The sequence below is a fragment of the Protopterus annectens genome, chromosome 6.part1 (genome assembly GCF_019279795.1).
Source record: "Protopterus annectens isolate FY-2018-M chromosome 6.part1, PAN1.0, whole genome shotgun sequence".
NCBI lineage: Eukaryota > Metazoa > Chordata > Ceratodontiformes > Protopteridae > Protopterus > Protopterus annectens.
The window spans coordinates 455,993,964-456,013,426 of NC_056738.1; the positions used below are offsets into that span (position 1 = coordinate 455,993,964).

The 19,463-nt window shown below is 37.6% G+C and overlaps 1 protein-coding gene across 1 annotated transcript in view; it reads left to right on the plus strand.

Annotated features, from left to right (window-relative positions):
* The window catches only part of VPS8 (VPS8 subunit of CORVET complex), a 2,195,799-nt gene that overhangs the window by 1,399,244 nt on the left and 777,092 nt on the right, over positions 1–19,463 (plus strand). Inside the window, exon 25 of the mRNA XM_044075401.1 lies at positions 18,864–18,946. Coding sequence (XP_043931336.1) covers positions 18,864–18,946 — 83 coding nt within the window. The remainder of the gene's footprint in view (positions 1–18,863; positions 18,947–19,463) is intronic.

A 19,463-nucleotide genomic window follows, 5' to 3' on the forward strand; every position in this document is an offset into this window, starting at 1 on the left:
AAAATCTGGACAGTTGAGAGTTATAATTCAGCTGGGGCTGTTTTTGAGTTTGTCCCCTTCCCCCTCACAAAATCATGGTCGAATGGGGCCTGTCCCTTGCAGCCATTCCAGTGTCCCATTACTTGGCTATTTCATCCCATTTACCATATACACTGTAATGTGCATACTGCTTTACTTCTACAGTGATTTGGATTTCATTTAAAAGTTTTATTTTACATTTTACAGCACAAACACTAATAGACATCTGCTAAATGAAGCAATGCAGTCTCACAATGAAAATAGACTTAGTATTAAAACTTCTCTGCTCTTGAAACTCACATTCATTGAAACAGCATTGAAACCCACATTCAAAGAAAATACATCTGCCCAGGGGTAGATAAAAGATAAACTTTGGGCTGTTTTTAAATCATAGGCCCATTGCACACAAAACATACATGTGTTCTTTGATACACCTTCCTGACTGTATTAAATTATATTTCTTGTGTAATATAGTACAGTAATTAGAGGGCATTTTAAATTTATTGTTTTGAAGATTTTTCCAGTAAACAATGAAACAAAATGCATGCACCAGTAATGACAAAACTGCCCAATTCAGAACATTTCCATCATAAAAGTTTACTTAAACTTCTGCAGTCCATCAGTATCAGTAAATATGCACAATCTCTGCAGAAGTAAGTCATCTAAATAATTTCACATTAAAGAGATCTGTAACCAATGAAGAGGTTGCTGTTAGCAAACAGCTTTATATATCATTGTTTCATCTACAAACAATGTGCCTGTTGCCCTTGATGAATAAATTGCCTATGTTACATTAAAAAAATGATAAGCTAGTAATATTGCAATAGGGAATGGATGGCAAACTGATAACAGGTTCATAGTTACTGGGTATCTCCTTCAAAGAGGACATTCTCAGGACTGCAGCATCCACCCCCATTAAAAATACAACTCAGTACAGTGTCAGCAATGCATCTACAAACTGTGGGAGTAGAATCCACAGCCTTCTGCATCAAACGCAAGTACACTGCCTGTTGTGCTATTGGCAATGCAAGCAGACTCAGCATAAACAGCACTAAATTTCTCTTCCCCTAAAGCTCACAGCACCTTGTAAAATCCTCTCGAAACTCACCTGTGTCTCTCAACTTTGCAGCATAAAATATCTGGAAAAAACAGAATTTATTGGGAGGAGGACAAAAGCCCAAAAACCAGGGACACATTTTAAACATTGCTTGTATAATCTTGGAAAGTTGCTAAAATAAACTGCTGTGTTACCACCATGCATTTCACTGCCAAGTCTTGAACCCAGGACCTTGTGCACTACAGTCAGAGCAACATACCACTATGGAAAATCAGCTGTTTCTTGAAAGACTGGAAGACTGAAACTGAAACTTAAATGGCTATCATTTAGTGAATTCAGTTCTCACCATAGCTCTTAATCTCTTAGCACAAAAAAACTGGAAAAGGGCAATAACAGGTGAATACAGCCCCAAAAATAGGGACACTTTTCAAATATTGATCTTATAAACTTAGAAAATTGCTAGAATAAAAGGTTTTGTGCTGCCATGTACTTTCTGAAGAATGTGAAGTCTGAAATTCAAATGCCTGTCATTATTTAGTGAATTAAAAATCCAGAAAACCACAGATTTTATGTGGAACAGAACAAAAATATGAGGCAAAAATCTGAAATGTTTTCACACGTGGTGGTGGGTAAGGAATTCAGGCTTTTGCTAGCTGCACCCAAGGTACAGGATTTGAGCCCGAGTTATTCTCTAGCCACCAGGTATATTTCCTCAGTTTCTATCTAGCCACCAGGTATATTTAACTGGGGTATTTACATACACACACACACACACACACACACACACACACACACACACACACACACACACACACACACACACACACACACACACACACACACACACACACACACACACACACACACACACCAGTTTTTCAGCTTCAGAATCCCTTTTCAAAGTCCATTGACTTACAAATGTAAAGTCCTTCCCACATTTGTCAGTTTCAAAATCCCTTCCTGCAGCAAGTAAAGTCTTCCCGTGAGAGTAAGGAGCTATCCAGCCTGCAGATATTGCAGTCCTATCCCCTTCCAGTCTGTGCAGTTGTAACTACACAGACTTATGGGAATCTCTGTAGCCCGATTCCTTCTTCTTAATCTGGATTGCTGTTTAACCAGTCTGGATTCCTGCATGCATGCATGGAGTTCCAGGAACGCCGAGCACGCTTGCATGGAGTTCCAGGACTCGTTATTTTTTTTTTACAGCTGGGGGGGGGGCTGCAGTCCAAGAGCACGAGCCGCCCCTGACAGGTCGATGGGTTCACACAGTTACAGAAAAATAATGCTTAGCTAATCTCACTATATTTTCCTGATTGACCTAAAGAATTATTATTCCCTGGTTACTTACTAGAGCAAGGCAAAATGAAGTAGGTGAGAGGTCCTTCTTTGTCAAGTTCCAAGAACATACTGCTCTGAGACTTCAGTCTCAACTAGTATTAAAACATTATTTTAATGATGTGTATTACAGAATGACATCACATACATCTGGTCATCTGACTTCTGGTTCCCATGCAACCCCCCCCCACATTGCTAGAAACTGCCAGGATTTAGCACATGTGTTAATAATATGCACACATAGAGCTTGCTAAGATCTGATACAGCTTCTGGAACTTATAAAACCATAAAGCACTTCCACTCTTCCTACAGGATGGAATAAACCATGCTTCTTACACACATTGCATCTCTTGTTTCATTCAAAACTGTGAGGATTCAGTCTTTATGACCTAAATTAAGTAATTTAATTTCTTACCATTTTTCAAAATCAGGTGGATTGAGATTAACCTTTTTTCTTCCAGTATCCTCTGTTAAAAAGTATCCTCTGTTAAAACATATATATTTATACAGTTGCAATAAGAGTCTATATTATAAAACTGAAAAGACTTTACTGCGAATGCTTACATGAGCGAAAATGCCAGTAATCGAACTTGCTATTGTGGGGGGCTGTGCCCCCACACTCCCTCGCTAACTATATATTCCAACTCTGAGGTCGCACTACAGTGAGGAAAGGACAAATATCCCACTCCTCACTGTCAAACGACCCCACAATCACAGTTTCGATTCCCGGCATTTTTGCTCATGTGACCATTCGCGCTAAGGTCTTTTCGTGCATCTAATATAGACCCTTACAATAATACATGTATATATTTTTTTCTGTCTAGCAGGGCACACTCTTGATACATTTTAACACAAGCAACTTTACAACTACATTTTCAGCACAGCACCTGTACAAATCAGTTTGTTATACAAATGACATATAATTATTTACAAAATTCCAGCTAGTTGTGCTGGCATATGTTACACATCTACTGCCCTACCTCTCCTGGCATAGCTGGCAGTACCTCACATCATCACATTTACCTATAAGCAATCAACTGGCTGCAACAATAATTTCAAAAATAACTTCCTCTAACAACACCAACTTAGAACTTGTAAGTCAAACTAAGCTTCTAGAGGTCACTATTAATAAATGCTTGCAATTTGATCACCACATAAGACAAGCTTTGAAAAATACCCTCCAAAAGCTTGGTGCACTCTATTGAGTCAAACAGTACCTCACAGACAATGTCAGAAAAAGTGTTATTCAATTCCTTCTCCTTTCTTCTCTACTTTAGGGCGATACTATCTTACTTAACCTACAATCCACTCAACCCTTACTCTTGGAACAGTGTTATAATAAGTTGGTAAAATGTATGCCGATAATCATTATAGGGCACATCACTATTTGGTCTTTTTTCTAACCACTGAGTTTTTTTAAGGCATTACATTGCATTGCACTTTCCCAACTTGTCACTTCACATAAACTCATCTATTATTCAAACTGTGGCATCCCCACTCTGGGCCAGTAATCAAGGTGCCTGAATCCTCACCACTGACACTGGAAAGGGATTTTCACTTGGAATACAAATGGATACATTCAGTATTTTCAGATGCAGACCTGTCTGCATCAAGAACAATTTATCTTAAGAGCACACAGGGCACGCACATGCACTCAGTATTTCCAGATGCAGATCTGTCTGCATCAAGCACAATTTCCCTTAACAGCACACAGGCTCACTCTCAGCTCAGGTTCTGAGTGTCTCTATCTCTCTCCCTCCATATCCCCAGTAATACTCCACATTGGCACAACTATAGGATTAGGTCCTCAGCACACACAGGCAACACAGTCAGCCTGGGGTCTGGATTTCTCTGTCTGTCTCCCTCCGGGTCCCAGTAAGACTCCCCACTGGCACAGCTTCAGAGTTAAGTCCTCAGCTGAGTGCCCAAGCCAAGTCCTCCACCACTCTCTCTGTGAAACCAGTGCTTAGTGTACCTGCTCCACGTAGCTGACACACACACAAACACTTTGAGATCTGATTTTCACACACACACCCACCCACCCCTGGGAAAGGCTGGCAAAGGTTTACTAGCTATACCCCCTTCTGCCTAGACTATAAGGTAGTTATCACCGTCACCAGGCATTTCAAAGCAAGCTACCCAAGGCTGTTGCAAGGATACCCAGATTGTACTGAGTGAAATTAATATTAATATATATGGTAATGTTGACCAAACAGTAAGGCTTTCAGGAGTAGCCAGAGTTGTCCCCAAATAAATATATGCAAATACTCTCAAAACTTAAATATTTTTCTAAAAGGACCAGCCACAATGAGAACTTCAAATATATTTAATAATAAAAGAACATGAAAATACTAAAGATCTATTTAGAGTAGACACTGGAGTTTCAGTCACAGGAAATATTGAAAATAACACAGCTGGAAAGAGTTGCACAATTACAGGAAAAAAAACAATGCTTAACTATTCTCACTATATTTTCCTGACTAATCTAAAGAATTACTATTACTACTTACTGAATAGCACAAGGCAAGATAGTGTGAGTGAGTGGTCTTTGTCAAATCCAAGACAGAATAGAGAACACTGAGAGCAATCTCCTACTAATAACATCTAAATATTATTTCTGGCTTACAGAATGACATCACACACATCTTGTCATTTGACTCTGTTTCCCGCACTATCTCCCATCACTAGAAGCTGTCAGGATTTTAGCACCTATGTGTTACCATACACACAGATAGAGCTTGCAGCTCCTGGAAGTCATAAAACTATTTCAGTCCTCTACTCCTCCCAGAGTAGCAGTTAGCTCCCTGCTAGAGATAATACAGAAGGCTTCCTAATACTTGGTTTCCCAGGCATTTTGTCTCTGGTTGCAGCCAGAACTGTGAGATAACATCTTTATGGCCTAACCCACAAAGTAATTTAATTTCAAGAATATTTTTTCAAAGTCAGGTGGATTAACCTCTTCTCTTCCAGAATATGTGCTTACAGTGTATACATTTAAACATTTATAATAATGCATGTGCATTTCTTTTCTGTCCAGCAGGAAACCAATACATTTTAAGACACACAGCTTTACAAATACATTTTTAAACACAAGCAAATGTACAAATCAATTTGATACTCACGTGACATATAATTCTTTACAAAATTCCAGCTAGCTGTGCTGGCATAAGTTATACATCCACTGCCCTACTTCTCATGGCAATGTTGGGAGTACCTCTTTTCAGACAAATGCCTTAGTTTGAAACAGCAGAGTTCTACTGACAAAATATTAACTTTAACTGAAGCAAATAACTCAGCTGGTGGCACCTTGCTCTCCACATTTCTGACCAAAATTGAGAAACTCCCTTCCTCTCTTTCTCTCTCTCTCTCTCTAAGAAACACATTAAAGAACAATTTTCCTTAGGCACAAACTAGAAAATACCTAAAAGATACCTGGCTCTGTACACACACAACTCCTTCATAGTAAATGTCCTGTCCCTTCTATCTTTTTCTCTCCTTCTACGAAGTTCTTTTCCAAACATATTTCATACTTATTTAGAGGATGCTGCTCTTAATTAATGGTACTCTGTTGTATATTTGTTGATTACTTGTGTACTCCTGTTTACTATTTTCTTTATGTAATGTTGAAATTTTTCTGGAACTTTATTCTTGAGACCTCTGCTGAAAAAGGATAGCTTTCTGCCCATTCAGACTATCCCAGTAAAGAAACACAATATATAAATAACGCGATCCTGTGCCATTGTTCTTAGCACCCATGGATTTGACTTTCTCATTATTAGTATCCTCAGCAATGGCACTGATGCTAACCACTCACTAGACAAAAAGGATTGGTATCAAGGACTTTAGTCCTGAGATTTTCAATGCTGCTGTCAATGTTAGTGCTCATGACATTTAATGTTTCAGTGCTGAAGTCTGCCCAGGTAGCCTGCGGACCTCTTATGTACTCCATTCTAGTGTAAGTAAAGACTAAATGTGAGATCTCAGAAGATGCTCAGACAATCATTTCTCCAAGCAACAATTCTTGGATAATGTATAGACTGGGAAAGCATGTATGTGCATTGGGTACGTTTTCCAGCAGAGCGATGCTCTGCTTGGCACATATGATGAGGCTCTAGAGAGTCCTGCAGATAAAACACAGAAAACTCTGAAACAGTCTCTTACTAGAGACTGCAGAAAGCTGTTTGAAACCCAGGTGTCAACTATTAATTCACTGCCCATGTATTTGTTACCCAATGCAGTGGAAGGAGCAGAAGAATCAGCAGACTCAGATATTGCAGTGCTGTGTGAGGCCTGCTTATACCTCAATATTTTTGTTGAACATTTTAAGATGACTTCAGGATATCTGTTGCAATGTGATCAAGAAGGCAGGTTGCACACAGCCATTGGGTTAACTTCTTGGGCATTCATGGATTTTTTCAAATAAACTAGAGGAGAGCGAAGAACAAATAGTTTCAGAAACCTCAACAGCCTCAGCACCAATAACAGTTCAACAGAGGTTCCCTCATAGAGAGAACTTCTTTGGTAAATGCCACTAAAGAGGCAGAGGTGGTCTGCATCAACAGTAATGGACTTGTGGCCCACTTCAGGATCCAGGCAGTAAGAATCTTGGACAGTAACCTGACTCTCTGGGGGCAGTCCAGTAATGATTTTCCCTGCATCTGCTTCTGTGGCTGGTCATCATGTAGGACAGTTGAATTAAGGAATTTATATCCAGTTGCTACTCAGTACCACTTTTAAAACTGTCCAAAGAGGCATTCTCCCATCGACCAGTAGTACCACATCATCAGAGGAGAGTGCATCAGAAAGAAATAAAAAAGACTTCCCTAAAAAGAGCTATCCAGGAAGTCCCACCATACCCTACACAATCTGGATATTACACAAGATTTGTCTTGGTGCTGAAAAATTCAGGTCCTTAAACAAATTCTAGACCGCAGTCATCTGAAACCATATATAAAGAACTACTTCCAGGTAGGCACAGTGCAATCCATCCTGCCATGCATGTAGGCAGTAGATTGGATGTGCTCTTTGAAATTCCAGGACATGTCTCTACTTTGTCAAACTATCTAGAATGTATGTCTACACATCAAAATCAAACCATCTAAGGGGATTCCTTTGCTTTTAACTGAGGACTAGACATTATCATGCAGAACCTTGGCTTCCTGTCTAACCACTGCTCTCTGGGTGTTCACCAAGTGCATGGTTCCAACTCTCACAGATGCAACATTTAGGGCTTAAAATATTTTCCTTGTTAGAGGACTTTGAAGATGGCTGCACACTGATCAGTAGCTTAATTTGAGCTCTCCCAGTGTGAAAAAGAAACTGAGAAATAAGAGCTATTAATTTTGCCTGCTTGAAAAAAACTCAGTTACTGGCTAGTAAGAACACTGTTTGGATGCTAGCAAAGAAGACATTTAGAGAACCCAAAAGAAAATCAACTAGAAAAGGTGAAGAGAAAACACTAACTGGAAAGAATTCTGCAGCTGTTCAGCAAAAAAGCAGTTCAAGCTTTAGCTTCAGTACATGAGGTGGCATCCAGTAATTTAGAGGAAAAAATAAGATGAATGTACACAGAGCTGATTAAAATAAATGAAACACTGAAGGAGTATATCAACGCAAATAAAAAAAGGTTGCAAAAATAGAAGAAATTTTAAGCTATTCAGGTGAACTGATAAAACTGTAAATATCTAGTGGATTAAATGAAGAAAAAGCTGGCTGAGTATGAGACTTGTTGACCAGAGCTATTTCAAACAGTGGTAGTTAGCAGACAGGGTGTGTAGAGAAAATTGAAGATTCTATAATATAGCAGAAAAACTGGACAGGACAGACCATATTAATTTTATGAAAGCACAATTAAGCAATAGGACTGGTATACCACAACATGATTTGTTAATTAAAAGGGCTTAGAGTTTATGCTCCAAACCTGGCCATGAGAAAGCAGTCAATATCTGTATTAGTAAAGATGCAATCCTACCAGCAGAAAGAGTTTATCCTGACAAATCTGTGGCAGAAGGGAAAAGTATTAAAAAATGGAGACAGCAGAGTGCTTGTATATCAAACAGAATGGAGATTAATAGAGAGGAGACCAGCAGCACTGAAATCAGTGAATAAACATGAGACAATAAAGCATCGGTCACATTTGTGAAATATGGCTTTGCAAGGAAAAAGTGGCCGAGAAAGATTGGACTTTTATTCTTAATATTATTTGTATAAACATTTCATAATATAAACTACTGTTATCAGTTTTATGTAGTATGTAGTGGGGGTATTTTAAATGTGGGAGGGGTGAGTCTTTGTAGTAATTGTTGTATGGGATAAAGATATTAAAGAAAATAAGTATTTTTTTTAGTTGTAAGAAATATAATTTACAAGAGAAATGCTATACAGAAGCAAGTTTAAGGTACTCTATTGGGCTGTTTGGGGTGTGGTGTAAAAGTGTGCCGATTATGTTACATGTAGAGTTGAGATGTTTTCTCTTATTTTTGCAAGGATAAATGTGTAGATTAATGCCCTTGACTTATTCTGTAAACAGGTGTTATTGTAAGCAAATAGGCTTGAAAAATAAGACAAGATGATGAAAGCCATGACAAGTGTTAAGTTTCTTGCACATGCATTGATATTAGCTTGTTTTTTTTCTCCATTAGCAAATGTTAAGTGGGAGTCAAGAAGTCTGAAGCTGAAAGCAGTTGTACATTCTGTTCTGTGCAGAGTGAAACTGACAAACATTCCTTCGTGTGTCTGTAGAGCTGTTAGCTGTTTTTTTTTTCCTCTCATTGTTCACCTCATTTCCATTTCCATTGAGACGAGTGGTCTGCAGGTGTAAATAATCTTAAGAGATATGAGCATTCTTTGCTAAGGGAAATATAAAATTTAAAGGTACAAGGGCAAATAGTTCAGTGAAAAATAAAGTCCATAATTACTGGAAGCAAATAAGGGACATCAGCTTCCCTCATAGCCATAGTACTTTAATGCATTTAATGGAATAGTGTATTTAGTGTTAAAGATAGCCAGTGCACTTTTTCTGAAGTCTAATAGTTTATGTTTTCTGAAAACATCAAAGCTATTTTTCACATTTGGGAAAGAATAAAGATAAGAAAAGAACAGGCACCAATCACTGTAAGTGGGAGCACAGACTGAAAGAAGTCGTTTAACATGAGCAACCTTAATTTTAGCTTGGATACTGCATATAGTTGCAGCTGTCAGTTTACAGCAACTGTCCCTATCTGGAGGGCTAAACTCTGTTTTTGAAGCTGTACACAGTTTTGTGCGTTTGTTCTAAGTTAATAGGTTATGGTGGTATTCTGAAAATGTATTTACTATTTTTGAGGGTTTTCACTAAAACAAAAAGTTATGAAAAATATGACATAGATTGAAGTAGAGATGACACTAAACAACTATATAAAATAGCCTACTAAACAGTGTGTGCATGTAACGCAAAAGTTAGAAATACACATTTAAAAAAACTGTCATGTATAACAGGTGGGGACAAAAACTTTTTATCATAATGGTTACACTCTCCATATTATCTTGGAATGTAAATGGCCTTAAAGGTACAGACAAAAAGATAAGGGTATTGAATTATATTAAAAATGCAGAGTGCAGACAATGCTGTAGGAGACACTTTAGGAAAAAATGAACATGTGCATTTTAGAAAGAAAGAATTTCAGGATAGATATTCAGCATAATATCAGGGACAAAGGAAACTGGGAGTAATTATACTAATGCATAGAGTATCTCCAGTAGTGACAGAAGAGGGAAAGAAAGATAATGTTGATTTGGGGAAGTAAGGGGCTATTGGCAAGGGAGGAAGATTATACTAGCATGCATTTATATTCCAACAAAAACTGCTATTATGGCACTTAAAACATTTGGGGAGAAATCAGCTATCAGTAGTGAATATTACTGATAGGTGGGTGCTGAAATTTGATTTGCATCAGTAAGGATGTTGCTAGGGCTCTAGAAGGGAGAATATAACAGAAGAGGATAGATTTCTGAAGAAATGTGTGAAAATATTTGGTATGGATGACATGAATTAAGTAGTAGGAACTCTGATAGAATTTCAGTTCCCCAAGATATAATAACTGGTCTAGGCTAGAAAAAATATATATTTTGTAGGAACATATCCACTTAAGTGAAGGCTTCAACGCTCATCAGCTAACAATTTCAGATCATGCACCAATAAAAAATGATAAAAATGCACAGTACTAAAGTAAAAATGAGAGTGGCACTTTTCCATCAACCTGTTAAAGAGAGAAATGGGTAGTGAAAATTCAGGATTTATTAGGGCAGATAGAAATTTCTTCAGAAGTTATAGCTAGTGAGTTGGATAAAATGAAAATGGAGTTTAAAATAGGGTAGAAATAAAAGAAAAAGTGATATGGTAAAGAAATGATACAAACTAGAGAGGCTAACAAGGGTTAAAGAACTGCAGACTCATCTGGATAGTATGTATGATAGAAAGATTGCCTTTAAGCCACTGTTTTTTGGTAATAACTCCAGAGCACAATGACTTGGTCAACTGAAAGTGGAAAGAGTCGTTACCAAATTTATGTAGCCTATAACAAGTAAAATAATCAGGGATCCTGTACAGGTATTAGATGTTTTGGAAGTTTTATGAAAAATTGTATAAAGCAGAAAAACAGAGAAATCGAGAAAGAACACAAATGGAAATATTATGGGGAGCTTAATTATGCTAAGGTTGATATAGATGAGACACAACAATAAACAGTTAAAGTAGTAGGAGATGAGATAAGAACAGTGACGTATAATCAGACTTCAGGAAAGTTTCCTGGAACAGATGGTATTCCTTTGGAAGTTTGGAGGGAAGAAAGTGATAAAGATCTGGAAGGTTTTAGGATGATCATGAAGGACTGGAGGCGAAAATTAAAGTGGGGGGAATCCTCTCTTATAATCTCTGCTTGAGCAGTGGGATCAGGCAGGGGTGTCCTCTCTCCCCTTATTTGCATTATATTTAGAACCACTGGCAAAGAAAATAAGGGACTCAGAAATTCAAGAATGTAATTAGTATGGTAGTCAAGAAAAGCTGGCTCTATTTGCAGATGACATTATTTTATACTTGACAAAACCAAAAACAGACATTACAGTGCTGTGGAACATATTTAGACAGTTTCAAAACTTTTCAGGATATAAATTTAATGAATCAGAAACAAAAGCGATAGTGGTAAATTATGTACCTACATATGAATTGGTTCAGCAATATCTGTATTTATGGGGAACATGATAAAATGAAGTATTTAGGAGTATGGAATAATGATGATACTGCTGTGGCAGCTAATGATAATGTGGGAAGAGACTAAACAAAAGATAATACAAAACTGAGAAAATGGAAGCTCTGATGTATGGATATTCATAGAAAGATACAAGCAGTTCAAATGCTTAGTCTCTTTAGTCTTACACACACTGGTCAGGCATATTTTTATCAACCAGAGGAGAAGTTGTGGATAGTAATTAATTAATAAAGAGCTGAAGGATTTTATCTGGGAGTGGAAGATGACAAAAGTCAAGTGGGAAAAGCTTATTCTTCGAATAGAACAGGGCGGATTAGGATTACCCGATTTGAAGGGGTATTTCAGAGCAACACAGTTAAGGCTTCTATACATAGCACAACCAGAAAACTATAATTGAAAGTAGAATGAAATGATGATGAAACAGGGGTGAAGCTTGAGTGAGAGACTGGGATGTTGGATGCAAACCTTTAAGGAAAACAACAAAAATCATACAAAATACTATATTCGTAAAGTAATAAAAGGTCTTCTAAGAACTACGCCAACACGGGAATGGAGAAAGGAGATTCTGCTGATAGGGATGACCACAATTAGGGGTACAGACAGTAGATAAGAGAGGACAGGAATATGTTGGAGAAAACTGGCAAAGTAACTAAGGTGCTGGGAGCAAATAACTAGTGAGGGGAAAGGTAATAGAATGGGAAGATGCCAAGAACTTTTTGGACTGTAGGCTAAAGATTGCCTTCCATATCAAGGACTGATATCATAGTATAGGCAAAGTGAAAGAAATGGGGGGGGGTCTTAAATGAAAGATCAGTAGTGGCAGTGATTTTAGTAGAATCTAGAAAAGAATTTGCCATTAAGAAAAGAGTAATTAGTAGAGCATATAAACTATTGCATAATAACTGTAAGAATCAATCAGAGGAGTTTAAGAAGGAATGGGAAGAGAGAATAGATAAGTAATTCACAAAGAAATGGTGGGGAGATATATGTATGTCTCCCAAATATGCAACAAAATCTAGAAGATTTTGGACCTTTGCCTGGAAGTGCTTACATGGGTGTTTTTATACCCCAAGCAGACTTCAAAGAAGTTTTCCTCAGGTAGACAGCAAATGTTGGAGGTGTGATGGGGCAGAAAGAGGTAACCGGGAACATATTTTCGGGGAGTGTAATGAGTTGGTAGACTTTAAAGATTCCCTGCAGACTGCTCTGTTGGGGATGCTGGGTGGGCAAGTTGGAGTGACTAGGGAAATGATTTTTTTGGAGTGATGATACAAACTCAGAATTGCCCAGATATAGTAAGGCCTGTTGAGTCTAATTGTGATGATGCCAACAAAGCAATTACTGTAAAATGGAAATCAAAGTCTAAACCAACTTTACCAGAAGTAGTGAAGAAAGTAACAGAATTAAAACAACTGGAACTGGAATCTTTTGAAAAAGGTATGGACAAATTACATAGGAAAAAATGCGAACTGTGGGATCAGTACATGCAGAGGAGGTAAGAGGTTTAGAAGAAGGCAAGATTTGAATGAGCTATGTAATGGTTGACTAACAGTGACTGGATATGTTAAAAGTGATGTATAATGTTTGCAGCTACAGTTGTATCGGCACGGTTTGGTATGTAAAATGTTTGCAACTGAGATTGTGTCTCTATGGTTTGTCATTTATGTAAATATAACATGACCTATGTCATACATGATAATTTAATAGAGGTTTCTTGTTTAAAAAAAGTCTGGAAGGTTTTGTTTAAAAGTATATTAAAAGGGGGGGAAGCACTGACATTCTAGAAGAAAGCTGTAGTGGGGAGGCAAACATTTGGCAAGATTAGTAGAACAGTGATGATCTAGGGGGAAAATAGAATGTAAGAAAATACAACTGTTGCTGGTGGGTCTTGATGGAGGGAAAGCATTTGGCACATTTTCATCAACCTAACCTGAGGTGGTTGACAATAATGAGTAAATAGTTGAATGAATTTATCTGGGAGTGGAAGAGGGCAAGAATTAAGTAGAATGAGTTGATCATTCCAACAGAACAAGGTGGTTTAGGATTACCTAATTTGAATGGATGTTTTAGAGCTACACAGTTAAGTATCATATGCATAACACAAGCAGAAGGTTACAACTCAAAGTAGAAAAGAATGATGATGAAGCAGGGAGGAATTCAAGAAATAAGGAAAGAATTGGATTTTGGATGCAGATCCTTAACAGAATAATAGCAGCCATATAGAACTAAGCCAACATAAGAATGGAGAAATGAGATTTTACCAATATGTATGACAGCAAGTAGGGGTACAGAGAATAGGCAAGAAGGGGGCTGGTATTTACTGGAGAAAAACTGGCAAAGGATCCAGTGTATTGGGAGCAAAGTCAGAGAGAGAAAGATAACAGAATAGAATTAGGCCAAGAAAATATTAGGACTGTACTTTAGAGACTATCTTTCCTACTAGGAATTGATATCGGAGTATAGGCAAAGAGAAATGGATAGGAAGATCTTAAGTGAAAGACCTGTTCTGGTAGAGTTTTTAGTTTAATCTAGAACAGAAGCTTCTGTTAAAAAGAGCGTATAAGATATTGCATTGTAACAATAAAAGTCAATCAGAGGAGGTCGGAAAAGATTGAGAAGAGACTGGAAAAGCAATATACAAGTGAACAATGAGAGGACATACGTATATCTCTCAAGTATGCAACAAAATTCAAAAGGTTTAAAATTTTTGGTTTGAAGTGTTTGCACAGGTACTCTTATACCGCAAGCTTACTTTTAAAGAATTTTTCGTCTGGTAGTTGTCAGATGTTGAAAGTGTGATCGGGGAAGAAAGAGGTAACTGGAAACATATATTTTGGGAGTGTCCTTGCTCAGGTTTTGGGGGTGCATTACTTGAACAAGATGGTCCAAGGGACATGAATCACAGACTAGGCTAACTTGCACATCAGTGTCTTGGAGATGAGTGATCTTCCTTTTGTTGAAGGCTTTTCAAGATCTCTTCCCTGGAGGTGCAGTGTTTATCCACTCAGAAATTGGCTGTAATTTGATACATAAACAAGCAGAGTGAAACCCCCTCTTACCTCCTTTGTTGAAGCTATGTGGGTTTGGGAAACAGATGTATTTTCACATAATTTTCTAACAGCAACATATACAACCTTGGTACATGTAGTGCAATTGCAGACAGGTTGAGCAGACAGAGTCTGCTCCCACAAGAATGGTCTCTCAAATCTGTTGCTCAAGATTTTTCTCAGGTGAGGAAAACCTTGTGATCTGTTTGGTTCACCATCCAACACAAAGTGTAATCATTTTTACCCCATCATCCCTGAAGACAGATATCCCCAAAAATGCATTCTCCCATTATTGGCTCCAAGGCTTCTTTATACCTTTCCCCAGTATTACTCATCCCGATTTTTCTGCAGAAAGCCAAATGTCCAAAGCCGAGGTCATTCTTATAACTCTGTTCTGGCTACACCTGAATGGATTCTTTCTGCTTTGGCCTCTTATAAGAAGAAAACCCCTTCTTTCACAGCACCCTGTGCTGTTTCAGCCATCTGATCAGCTTCACCCAGTAATCTAGTCACTTCAATTATCCTCTTAGTTCCTCCTTTTCTAGTGATAATCAGGTATCCTATACTTTCACCACAAGTTATATAATTAACTGCAGCCTCTTAGAAGCCTTCAACGAGGGAAATGTTCAGATGCAAATGGCTTAAGCTTTGTCTGTGCACCCACTGACTTGTTCTTAACCCCCAAATTTCAAATACTGTCCACTTCAATAGATTCTTTTATACAGTGTCCAGCTATTCCTCCATCACATTTTGTTTTGCTGCAATTTCTTGTTACCTCCAGGGGTTTGCATCATCATACTTATTTTCCCACAAGCTTTGTAAAGCATTTCTAAAGGGAGTGTTCAATTCAAGGCAGGCACCGATTTGTTCTTCCCCTTTAAGGGACCTAAACATTATATTGGAAAAAAGTACTCTTCCCCATTTAAACCTATCAGTTCAGCTGACCTCTGATTCCTGCCCTGGAAAACCCTTTTACTTGTAGGAATTACCTCTGCTAGACAAATGTCATCCTAATTTCCTTACATTGTATTCCAGGAAGACAGGGTATCCTTCCAAACACTTAACCCCCCCCTCCCTTTTTTTGCCCATAGTTTTATCTGGCTAATCTGAACCAATGTGTTTAATTTCCTGTTTTTTTTCAAATAATTCCATCAAAGGTGAAAGTAGGTTGCATTGTTTGGATGTGCACATTCAGCTCCGGTTTCATCTGCAAAGAACAAAATAATTCAGAAAAGATGACCAGTTATTTATTTCATTTTCTAAACTGAACCATTGCTGGAAAATAACTACAATTTCATTGTCCAAATGGTTACTAGACTGCAACAATCTTTCCAGTTCATATAACAACCAATCCCTACCTTCCAAACAGAGTACACTCTGCAAGGATACAAGTTTCCTAATTGGCTTTCCTCAAAAATCTGCCTTTGGATGAAATCTGTGCAATTACTACACGGTCTGCCTTACTCACATTTCTATCCTCAAAGATCTTTTGTCCTAGTAGCATCCTGTGATTCTGTTCATCAGATCCAGTGTCTAGTCATGACCAACTTGAATACGTGTATTATGTACTTGTCAAAATATTAGATTTAGGTGGTCTCTGTTTAGACACTGGAAACACCCCACCCTCCAATCCTTCTCCAAATTATCCTATCTGGGGGAAGCTCAAAGAGAACCAGACACATAAGTGGTGCCAGGCTTTTAAACTGTTCACGTTATTAGGGATATCCTTCCTTTATTGTAATTCTGTCTTGATGTAATGATGGCTTTACTCAATATGGAGAGTTAGATGAAAGCACTGCATTGTAAGATAAGGTAGGAGCTTGAAGTAGCCAGAGTTATAAAGGTTGCCATGGAGATGAGATGCCATTAATGACCAGTCCATCAATTGCAGTGTTCAGACAGACACCAACTAAATCTAATGATCAGGGAAGTACCTTTACATTTTTGTCATTATACAGACAGTAGTGAAGTTTTCAGATTTTGTCAGTATTCTTCATGTGATGAAAACTGTATGTCAAGTTACATTATAATTACATTGATAATGTACATATTTCTTGTATTGTATACCTTTAATCTCGTATATTCACTTCTTGATTGAGAGATGTATTTTTTGGTCTAGTTCACCTTCTCATTTGCCAAAAAAAAAAAAAAAAACATGTAAATAAGCAAAAACAAGTGAATTAATAAATGGTTTTCTACTCCAGAAATGTATTTTTAGTATTTCTAGTTCACCTTCTCAGTTGCCAAAAAACATGTAAATAAGCAAAGACAAGTGAATTAATAAATGGTTTTCTACTCCAGAAATTTATTTTAGTACTTCTCACCTTTCCTACTAGTCACATCTCACAGGGTTTGTCTTTTTGTTAAGCAGCATAAGTTCTAAACCTGCATTGCTTGTCTTTACAATATTTCTGCTGTCTGTGTATCAGGTAAGGTTACCAAATACAGATCACCAAATGTCAGAGTGAAATGCAGAGTCAAAATTCTGCTTAATGTCTTGTTAAAATGCAGTACTACTTGATTTCTGGAAACACTATGCATGTTGTAGGTTCATATCCTTATAGAAAGCCAGTGATACATTAGTCTTTAAGTGTTCAAGCTGCCCTTTCTGAAGATGTAAACATGGGCTATGACCAACAAGATGAAATGTTATACACACAGGTTTTGAGAGTATTTCAGACGGCTGATCATTCTTCTTTTCCTGTCTTCCCTCTAAAGGACTGCAGCATTGCTGCTACACCTAAGATTTTTCTTCTTACCTGTTCACAGTTTCCCATGAAAGCCCTTGCTTTTTGTAAAGAATTTACAAGAAGTTGGGCATGGCCTCACAAGCATTCTTCTAGACTGCAAAATGTTATATGTATGTGAGAGCTTCCCTTGTTGAAATGCTTGCGAACTTAAGACTCCTGAACTTTGCCTGATGGAGGGATCTTGTGAATAAAAGCTAAATATTTTGTCTGCTAGAAGCTGTCATTGTTCTGGAGTTAGATTTATTGTAGGTAGCTAAGTATCAACCTCTATGGTGGGCATTTGTGTATTTGTAGTCTTTACTGTAAGCAGAGATATAAATCAAAGCATATTTGCTTACTGCTTTGTGCACGTGTTTGGTACTGAAGTCTAAGACAAAATATACATTCTTGTACTGTAATCATATGAGCTGTATTGTAGTCTTGTAAATGAGTGTAACCTAATTGTATGTTGTCTTGATGGTGCAGAGAGTTAAAGCCCTGACTAAGGCCCAGGTGACTTAGATTTGATTAGCAGCCTAGATGCATGACTAACCTGTTAGAGAAGATGAGCATGAGCAGATTATACCAGCTCACCCATCTGGAGAATATTAGCTTGGCCCAAGATGAAATAGATGTTTAGCAAAGGCTGGATCTGACTTCCAGAGTGAGAGAGAGAGAGGGGCAATACATGCGTGCATGGAAGCATCCACAGTACTGGGTTTAGACTTGGGGGAGTTTCTACAAATCAAAAACCTGTTCTTTGAAGGGGTTAGGGTAATTAAAAATTCCCTTCTTTTTCACAAATAATTCAGGACTGACTCCAACATAAATCTCAGGCCTGGAGACAACCAGGCTTCCTCTTAAATACTGGGTTTTGATGTCTGAGTGAGGTGAAGCCAGATACATTAGCTATTGAGACATAGACAATCCTGCTATAAGTACGAGTGCACATTGATGTAGACTAGTGCAGGAGATATGAGAAACAAATTCCCCATTGGCTACTTTCTAATGACCCCTCCAGTTGTCTTTTCACAGTAGTAGCTCTAGACCAAGCTTGATGGACTGCAGGGATGAGGAGACAAACACAGAAAAAAATACATTGTTAGAAATAGTGGAATGTGAGAAAATGTATTATGTCATGGGACCAGTGCATGCCTTTACACTGCATTTGTTTTAGAATATTTAAAATGTGTTTTCTTGCCCTCACTGTTGGATTTTTTTTTGAGTTTCCAGTTCTACACCGTTTCTGAATCCAAGTCTGTCAAATGGATTGTGGATCTCTAGCTAGTTTTGAATGTTTTAAATATATATTTTAGTATTGAATTTTAAATATAGTGTTATACTACTGAATTTTGATATTTTTATGGTTTGATTCATGTTTGCTGGTAACAGGTTATTAATGTGTAACCACTTCTGTTGTTTTGTACTGCAGGTTCTACTAGAGCTGTTGCAGGCTGGTGGAATAGTTCAGTTTGATGAAAATAGGCTGATTCATTTGGCCGAAAGAGCCGAATTGTAAGTGAACTTCATTTGTATTGTTTTTTTATTTCACACCATGTAATATATATGCAAGATTTAGCATAAAATACTTGTTTGATTTTATACAGATATTTTTGATAACCAGAAATATCCCTTTACAGCATTAATGTTTCAGTTGTAATGTAATGTAGTAAAGGTCTTTGGCTAATGAAGTTCGCAGATGACTGCAAACTAGGAGCCATAATCAAAAATCCTAATGATGTGGACATCCTACAAAAGCGCCTCACTGAGACAGATGCCTGGTAAATCCATTTACTCAGCTTCCCGAACATATCCTTGTGAACAGTTACATCTAAGAAATATATCTTAACATTAGGGGATTGCATACTAAACTACAAAAATGTGGTCTTTTCATGTAAGAACTTCACAAAGTCTAGGAGAACCTGATATGAGCCCTTCAACACCAAAAAACATCATCAACAAAATGTTTATAAAATAATACATGTGATTTAAAACGCAAATCGTTAAAAACCAATTGCTGCTCCCATTATGC